The 9,999-nt window shown below is 35.7% G+C and overlaps 1 protein-coding gene across 1 annotated transcript; it reads right to left on the reverse strand.

Moving 5' to 3' along the window:
• Positions 1-2,009: 2,009 nt before the first annotated feature.
• LOC107739690 (nicalin-1) lies at positions 2,010-9,843 on the reverse strand. Its single transcript, XM_074560180.1, is given in 14 exon segments — positions 2,010-2,245; positions 2,417-2,495; positions 3,032-3,085; positions 3,359-3,531; positions 3,701-3,739; positions 4,836-4,923; positions 5,441-5,619; positions 5,737-5,876; positions 6,245-6,333; positions 6,484-6,587; positions 7,888-8,078; positions 8,320-8,424; positions 8,427-8,559; positions 9,768-9,843. Coding segments are annotated over 13 exon segments (1,413 nt in total). The 5' UTR covers positions 8,542-8,559; positions 9,768-9,843; the 3' UTR covers positions 2,010-2,188.
• Between the last annotated feature and the right edge of the window lie 156 nt (positions 9,844-9,999).

Consider the following 9,999-nt stretch of genomic DNA (forward strand, 5'->3'; position numbering starts at 1 on the left):
TTATTGGTCTAATTATCATTATTATTTTTTATTTTTTTTTATGCGTTGGTGATGGGTATTATCACAAAAGGGGGAAAAAAAGTGAAGGAAGATAAAGTAGAAGGAAAAATGAGGAATAACTATTGGTAAAAAAATAAGATGTCTTTAAAGGAAATGTTTATTTGTATAACTGTATTAAATGTGCTTGAATTGAAAGACATAATAAAGTATAAAAAAAAAAAGATTAAAAAATCCTAAATTTAAAAATTAAAACTGTAGATATTATTATTTATTTAGCATTTAATACACTTTTGAAAAAGGTATTAGCAAATAGTTGTGTATGATATGAAGTATTTTCTTTAAAAAAAAAAAGAAGAAAAAGAAAGAAAAAGCATCATTATGCAAGTCTTCAGTGTATGATCTTTCAGAAATCATTCTAATATGCTGATTTGGTAAGAAACATGTCTTATTATTATCAATGTCGCAAACAGTTGTGCTGCTAAATATTTTAATGGCAACTGTGATAAATGTATTTTTTCTGGAATCCTTGATGAATAGAGCATTCAAAAGAACAGCATTTGTTTCTAATAAAAATCTTTTGTAATATTATAAATGTCTTTACTGTCGATTTAATATGTACTTGCTGCATACAAGTATTAATTTCTTTAAAAAAACATCTTACTGACTTACTGAACTTTTGTTGGTCTTTGAATTGTCTGCACTCAAGAATAGTGAACATAATAAATTTCCCTTTTTTGTGAATGAATCTACAGCCATAACTTCAGAATGTTAATGTTCAGAAATTAAACTCCACAGTAGAGTATAATGATATGATACATTAGGGGAATTTGCTCATGTCATTATAGTAGATACAATACTGTGGATGACAGTAATGAATGACTACTCCTGTATGAATGAAAGGAGTTCTTCATTCATAAGAGATAATCAAGAGAGTCATCATTTAACTGAGCATTTGGCACTTATGCACGGTCACTGTCAGCACCACAAAATATCCTCTGTGGCCGTGCCAACAGAAGTAAATCAAATATCCCATCAGAGACCTATTATGCACAGGACAGTTTTCAGGTTACTCAGATAGTTCCACAGGGAAAAATGTTCCATACATAATTAATGACACGAAATGGGTCTGAAGGGCGGTTTCTGTCAAGTTCTACTTTTTTAATAATCACTCACATAGAGAAATAACCTATGGGTGCTGTCAGAATGAGAGTGCAAACAACTGACAAAAACATCACAATAATCCACGAGTAATCCACATAACTACAGTTCAACAGCTAACACCATGTGAAGTGAAAAAAATGTGTATCTGGCCATAAATCATAATAAAATCTACTTACATATTTGTTTTGGACTGATTTTGCTACTAAACAGTGCTTGATCTGTTGCGAGATGACTTTTTCACTGGAGAAAACAATATTATGAACAATTAATGATCGATTTGTTTATTACAAACACAGCTTTCTACTTCACAAGACATTAATTGATGGACTGGAGTCAAATGGATTACTTGTGGATTATTGTGATGTTTTTAATCATCTGTTTGGACTCTCATTCTAATGGCACCCATTCACTGCAGAGGATCCAATGAGCAAGTGATGGAATGTTAAACTCCTCCAAATCTGTTCAGATTAAAAAACAAACGCATTTACATATTGGTAACTTGAGTTGAAATTTTCGTTTTTGAGAGAACCAGTCCTTTAACAAAAAAAAAAGTTATATTTATCTTTGAAACATTATCAACTGGTGTTCATAAGCTTCTCTTTCATATAGGTGTTCAGTGACAATAATTCCACTACATATGACCCAGTCCCACTCACTCTTACTTGGCATCAGGTTCCTTTTTTAAGTGACTCATAACTTATCCATGAGTTCAGTTCTACTCCCAACATATCAAATTTACATGGGTAATCATCTAATTTAGTCTCTTTGCCTTCATTGACCAAAGTGTAAACATACAGTCAAGTTCCAAAAGGATTTCTGATTGCAGAATGAGCAAAGTAGCCAACTACTAAAAGAGAGAAGTGATCTTTAATTTAAAAAAGGGAATCAAACAGAAACAGAAGAGACTGCAAGGGAATTATAAAATACAAGGTAGCCACTTTAAATTCTAGACGTGAATTCCAAAGGTTTTCAGATGTTGTAGACATCTCTGTGCACTGGTTCTTTGATGTGTCTGCTTTACTCCAGTTTATTGGTGCTTGGCTTTCACGGTTGCTTTCAGCTTAGTGTAGACATTGCCAAAGGTCTGCAAACAACAAGAAATTATTAAAATGAATTAACCAAGCCACACATTAAAGAAATATGGGATTACAGATTCTGATTACTGATAAGACTTTCAATTCCAACCTATGCAGGTATAATTAGCATACTGACCCCAGCTCTCGAATTAGTTTGGTATACATTACCCATGGCTCACCTTGATTGCATAATAAACTATTCCAAGGTATCCAGCTATACAGCCACCCAAAAACAGGTCAAAGGTGGCAGGCTTCACCCTAAAAAAAAGTGAATAGTAAAATAAGAATTAATAAAATAAAAAAATTAACAAACGAAATTAACTAACTAAAAGAAAGAAAAAAAAACCTATTACCAAGACAAAAACTTACACTAGAATACATTGTAATTTTTAAATGATTTCATAATAACTCTTTCTAAAATAATAATAAATTAATGCATTTTAGTTTTAGTTCTTAATACATTGTTTATGATTACAAAACTAAAATTAAATTAAATAAAAACGAATATACAAAGTTAATACACTGAATGTAGAAACTGGAAAATACAAAAAAACTAAAGTAACCAAAGGAGGATAAAATGGAAAAAAAAAAAAAAAACCTCCATGAAAAATAATAGAACAATAACAACAGAACAATACGGGATTTTAAGTTAACCTTATTTACGTTATCTTTTTGAATGGCCTGTTTCATTTGGAAATGCACCATATTACTAATGTAAAAAGGGTTTTAATGCTGTTTCAGGTTGACTTTAAAACCATCTTCAAAGCCTCAACACAACAAATGAGAAGACTCACCTGTACATCATCATTGGTTGTTTCATTTGATCAAAGAATGTGATTTCAGGATCCCTAGAAAAGTCAGACAAAACAGGCTTAATATGTCTGTATCGGTGTGTGTTTGGGTGGCTGTGGGTTTGTAGTTTTGCTGTTTTCAGAAAGTGTGTTGGTAAACATTGTTTGAACTTTTGCTACAGGCAAGGTAAAAAGAAAAATGAATCCTGGCTCTGTGAATTTATGCGTGTTTGAAATCTGCATCTGTAAACCTGCTACAGAAGTCTTTTGAAGTCTTGCTTCAGGCTATTGATGAGGTGAAATATTTTGGCCATGTCTGTGTGTGCGTACCTTCGGTCCGGGTGGAACGTGTGTCTATGGACCTGCCGTAGATAGTGTTTGAGCTCTTGCTCCAGGCTGCTGATCAGGAGTGTGTGTTCTGGCTCTCGGTCCATCAGCTGAACGGCTCGTGGAACAGACGTTATCATGGTCATCAATGCAGACAAACGGCTGTCTTGAATATCCTACATAGCAATTAAGGGTGAACAGTTTTAGGTTTACTTTATAAAATTCTGTAATTTTTTTTAAATAATTTATTTAACAAGGATACATTAAATTGATCACAAGTGACAGTAAATACTTATTTCTTTAGCCTGATAAAATGAACAACACAGCAGAAAAAAAATGTATTACCAAACTGCCCTTGAAAACCTGCATGTCCTTAGCAGACCCCTACAGAAAAAAAGTATGTATTAATGAAAAGTGCAAACAAAGACAAAAGTGGTCTGTGTGTGCTTTCAAGGTTAAAGGGTTAGTTTACCCAAAAATGAAAATTGGCCTGTGTTTTACTCACTCTCAAAGTATCCTAGGTGTATATGACTTTCTTCTTTCAGATGAATCCAATCAGAGTTATATTAAAAATGGTCCTGGCCCCTCCAAGCCTTACAATGGGGGTAAGCGGGTGCTTTTTGTCAACAGTCCAGAAGACGTGACATAAAGCGTGCGCATTCGTAATAAAACATGCCTTACACGGCTCCGGGGGGTGAATAAAGGCCTCCTGTAGCGAATCCATGTGTTTTTGTAAGAAAAATGTCCATATTTCAAACGTAATAAACACTTTTTTCTCACTTCCGCTGACTGTCGTACACAGAAGCCATTCCGGCGGATGACGTAGGACGTCAGCGTTGCGTGATCAGTGACGAACGCGGAGAGAGAACAAAACAAAACGCCGGTCACGAATTAGAAGCACAAAACGAGGATTTGTAAAGAAAAATGTCAGTGGATTTCGATATAAGCCAAGAGGAGATTGGTTTTCCTTTGCTAAATTAAGCAAATAAAAAAAATAATAACTTTGCTTCCTTTGCTCCTGTAATCAAACTTGTGAGACTAGCATATCTCAGAGGCGGCGCGACGCATACGTCATCCGCCAGAACGGCTTGCACATATGACAGTCAGCAGAAGTGAAAAAAAGTGCTTATTACGTTTGAAATATGGATATTTTCTTACAAAAACACATGGATTCGCTACATGAGGCCTTTATTCACCCCCCGGAGCCGTGTGAGGCACATTTTATTACAGATGCGCGCACTATATTTCACATCTTCTGGACTGTTGACAAAAAGCACCCGCTTACCCCCATTGTAAGGCTTGGAGGGGCCAGGACAATTTTTAATATAACTCCGATTGGATTCTTCTGAAAGAAGAAAGTTATATACACCTAGGATGCCTCGAGGGTGAGTACAACACAGGCTAATTTTCATTTTTGGGTGAACTAACCCTTTAACGTGAACGTTTAAATTTGGCGAGACACTCCAAATGTTTGTCTCACCTTGTCTGAAAGATTGTACATGAATCTTGTCAAGGACTCAGCAACAATAACGGTGTTCCGCTTGAGTTTTCTGATGTCCACCTGTGCCCTGATTGTACAGAAATAACAGTGAGATGAGAAGCGGTGCATCTATCATTTAAAATTCTGAAATGTCTGCTATAACAGAGCTGCATTGGATAGAAAACTTAATTCACACTTGTTTTCAAGGATTAAAGAAGTTTTAAAGGTACGGAAGGAGATTCGTTATGGAATGGAACTGGAAAATATACATATAACTCGACAGATATCACTAAATTAGTTTAAAAAAGTGACTGTAGACCACACTCTGAATCTTTGTTCAGCCAGTCAGAAGATTTTGAGGCTCTTTCCAGCAGTCAATCATTTTACACATTCAAAAGGCAGCCATTAAATGTGAAGCAGGATGCTAAGTTCAAGCAGGTTATTCAAGTTTACACCATATTTAGCTTCAAGCAGGTTTCAGTTGTTAATTTATAATGCAAGAATGCTATTTTTATATCTTGGTGGGATGGAGTGGCTAATTCATTGACTACATCTGACAGAAGTTCCAGAATGGAATTTTCTAAACTTTTGAAAAAATTTCTCACATGGTGTCCAGTATTGATCCTCTTAGCTCTGATTTAGGGTTCTCAATGTGCGACAGAGTGAATCCTGGGATACGTTTCATTCCGTAGCGCTCGTGCTCCCAAGCCAAGGTGGCCTCCTGCAGGTTGATCTTCTTATGGACAGTTCCAAATCTCATCCAGGGGAACCTGGCAGAGATGATCTGAAAACACAGAAAGGAAAAAAATGTACAAGAGGGTCAACTGACAATCAACATTTAAGTTCAAAACAGTATTTTCATAGAACATGGACTGAATCCAACTCTGCAATTCAACCTAACCTGCTCCAGCTGCTGAATAAAGCTGTACTGAGGTGTTCCAGGCTTAGGTGGTCGTGAAACATGTAAGAAAAGCTCGTCTCCAGTGCCAAGAGAGTCCAGACATAGAACAAACGCCACGTTGTCATGCAAAAGGCTGGATTCTGCAAAGAGAGATCCAGACTTCAAACTTTGGTGTTTTTATTGTATGAGGGCTCATAATTCTTACACTCTTAAAAATAAAGATTCCAAAAAGGGGTTTTCGCAGTGATGCGATAGAAGACCCATTTTTGGTTCCCAAAGAACCTTTCAGTGAACAGTTCTTGAAAGAACCATTTTTTCTGCTATAAAGAAACTTTTGTTGAATGCAAAGTTTCCATAGATTTTAAAGGTTCTTTATGGAACCATAGATGCCAATAAAGAATCTTTATTTTTAGGAGTGTATCTATGACTGAATGTGATACTTAGACAATGTTTTGACTTTGGGAGTGAAATACGTGTCAAGAATACATTTTGAAAATAATTAACGCACCTGCATGGTCCATATTTTCCTCCAGCCAACGCTTGGTGCCCAGGAAATTATATTTACCACCACCAGTCAGGGAGAATAAAAGATGGTACCTAAAAAATGTTGATTAAAAACAAATCCAAACGTAAATTCTTATGATGAATATGAATCAGGTAATACAAGCTATTGTATTCATGTTGCCAGTTTTTAAATCATTTTCCCAACACAAACATTTTAGTTTATAAACTACAGAAAGAACTTACGGAGCCTGGCTTCGTGGGTCGCTGTAGAGGTGATGAAAGAGTCGAACCAGCTCGAGAAGAACGGTGACGCCACTGCCATTAGAGTCTGCACCATACGCCAGCCACTAAATACACATACACAGATCACTCACACATACAATCTCATAATACACACTAAAATGGAAAAAGAAAAACCCTCTCATGTACTTTAAGAATTAAAATATCAAAAGTATCCCTATTCTTTTTTTTGTAAAGAAGAGATGGCTCAAGTATCAGCAATATACTAAGCATACAGCCAAGTAAATTGTTTCACTTTATGAAGCGCCAATGTATGTGATCTGCCAGGTGGTGACTGTAAAACTCATTATTACCAGTGGGAAATTTTACCATCTGAACCCATAAAACACAGTGGTAATAAAATGCTTTGCTGTGATTACAAGATTACCACAGTATCATTACTGGAACTTAAATCAAAGGTACCGGATTTAAGCATACTGTAAATTCAATTACACATGGGAATCATATGGAATTCAATGATCCAGATTCCAATTTTTTTTTTTTTTTTTTTAAGTCAAAAGAGTAATTGGTTATGGAATCTGTTGGACTAGACTAGTCATGCTGCATGGATATGATTCAATAAAAAAAAATTATGAGTGTCATTCATTTGGTTGTGATTCACTAAAAAGAACAGATTCATAAGAGTCATTTGTTTAGGAATCACTCCGAATCAGACTGTACTGGTTGAGCTCTATTTATAGATTTACTAGCTAGTCAGCTAGTTTGGGGACTGGACTGATTGCAATGTATGTTTCTGATTCACAAAAAAGAACCAAATCATAAGTGTCATTAGTTGCAAATCATACTACATTACATTGATAACGCTTTTTTGATTTGGTTTTGATTCACTAAAAAGAACCGGCTCATAAAATGATTTGTTCAGGAATTGGATAGGTTGCACTGCATGTTTTTTGATTCATTAAAAAGAACTGACTCATAAAACTCATTCTTTTGGGAATTGGACTGGTTGTGCTGCATGTTTTTGATTCACTAAAATGAGTCATGAGTCATTCATTCTGGTATACTACTGTATGTTTCACACTGAATAAAGCTTTGGCAGTTCTGAATTACAACGGTCAGTTCCCAACACTAAATTCAATACAATTTTCACTGGTGGGGCTTTGAGAGGCCGGCAATGTGGATATGTTCATTTCTGATCAAGGTGTTTGAAAAGGTCAGTTCCCACAGCAAGTGAACCATGCCAATTGACAACATACATTAATCATTCCGAACCATGTTTGGGGGGAGTGTGATGTATTATGTAACCAAAAATGATTAAGCATTTATTAATATACACTCAAAAAGGTTCCTTCAATCTAGTTGTGCTGTGTGGGTGTGTGTGTGTGGACATTAATGAGTGTGACTTACAGGAGCAAGACCGAATGAGTCATAATGGGCCGTAATTACAATAGTGGGTGGGTCTTCTACAGCTCCAGGAAGTACTCCCTTGAAATGAAGTAATAAATCGACTTGACTGACAGGTTTAATTATAGCCCAAACACTATTACGTTGTACAGAAAAGGATAGAGTTGCTGTGTGTGGGTAGCTGTCATTCTCACCTCTATTTATTAGGCAAGTCATTCACTCACATGCACCTACAATTACATTTTTTTTAATATAATTTTATTTTGTATTTTATCTTTAACCAATCAAATCACTTGAATAACTTTTTTTTTTTGCTAAATATATCATACTGTAATGCATAATAATGCATTTGAGTGGCTACAGCAATTACAGCCAAAATGTAACATCATTTTGTCTTTTTTTATGACTGCTTGTACTCGGCAGTGTCCCTCTCACCTCTCACTAGAACAGAAGCAGATTTAGTTTCTGCAGCCTGAGTGACTTCTTCATACATACAGAGCAGCTGGTCGTCCTCTGGGACCACATATACAGGCATGAGGGTGCGTTGAACTCATAGGAGGATGCAGCCGGCAGGGCAGACGCATGCAGGAGATGCACTGACAGCAGCAGAAGTGCCGCCACTTTCGAGGTTCGAAGAGTCATGCGGACACCCCACATTTGAGTCCAAAAAAATGTCTATGAAAAATGCAAGATGGGATATTAAAAACAACTATAAACCTGTTTTTTCCAAGTGTGTGAATCCTTATAATCCAGTTATTTTATTTGGCAGTTTCTGGGCCTGTAAAGTTTGCAAATCCCTGATCGACAGAATAATCATTTTCTTTCAAATAAACTATTATCTTGCATAAATGCCAGAATTACCTTTAAACATAAATGTGACCTTGGACCACAAAACCAGTCATAAGTAGCTTGGGTATATTTGTAGCAATAGTAGGGCTGGACTGAGCTGCTGCGGAAAAAGTGCATAATTCAATTTGTTCTAAGCATGTGACAAGCTTCATATTAAGGCCTTTAAAAACTGGTAAGACATAGTTTATCGTTTCGTTTCGCATATTAGTTTAAGCGGCTCGCCCCGTCAGACAGAGACACTAGGCTACTCGCGCTATTTAATGTGTTTGAGATGTGCTGTCTTCCTGAATGCATAACTTACATTTCACATGTATATTCTCCAACTGTAAATGTTAGAAAGCCAGCCGGATATTAAGATCATGTTCCATGAAGGTATTTTGTAAATTTCCTACTGTAAATATATCAAAACTTAATTTCTGATTAGTAATATGCATTGCTAAGATCTTCATTTGGACAACTTTAAAGGCGATTTTCTCAACATTTAGATTTTTTTGCACCCTCAAATAGTTGCATCTCAGCCAAATATTGTCCTTACCTATCCTAACAAACCATACATCAAAGGAAAGCTTATTTATTCAGCTTTCAGATTATGTATAAATTTCAAATAAAACAAATTTGACCCTTATGACTGATTTTGTGGTCCAGGGTCACATTTGTAGAAATATTGTAAGCTACAAAATTAACGTTGAAAGCAGAGCTCAGATGACTTTTTAAAGAATTTAAAGGGGTATATTGGAGTTCATATTGAAATTAACATTTGATTCCACACTTTCATATCTTGGCAATTTAGAGCACAGTTTGAGACATTTTTGAGATATCTAAAACTTCAGAGAAGAGATGTTTTTCTTATTTTTTTTCTTATTTGAGATTATTTTTCTCAGGAAACCCTAACAGCAGACTTCATTTGCTCCATTTGGTGAATTATATTGAGATTTGCTGCCATGTGTAAAACTGGATTAAAAGTACAATAGATGTAATGAGATATTATAGCAGTATTAGGCCAAACATGGCCCTAGTTTGAGACTGGAACTCACCCAAAGTCCACGTTAGGTCTTCCTCAGTGTGGAAAAACGACCTGTCTTGTGCTCTGAGCAGGATGTGATGTCCGAAGCATGGATGTACACGCAAGACAATAAGGTGCTTTTAAAGTTGCACAAAATAAACAACAGTTGCATGACAAAAAGAAGACACAAATACTGTAGAGAACAGTACAACCTTCAAAACAATGCAAGGACCTTCATACTATGAGTGTTCAATGCTGCTTAT

The sequence above is a fragment of the Sinocyclocheilus rhinocerous genome, unplaced genomic scaffold, assembly GCF_001515625.1.
Source record: "Sinocyclocheilus rhinocerous isolate Xijiao unplaced genomic scaffold, SAMN03320098_v1.1 scaffold585, whole genome shotgun sequence".
Classification (NCBI taxonomy): Eukaryota; Metazoa; Chordata; class Actinopteri; order Cypriniformes; family Cyprinidae; genus Sinocyclocheilus; species Sinocyclocheilus rhinocerous.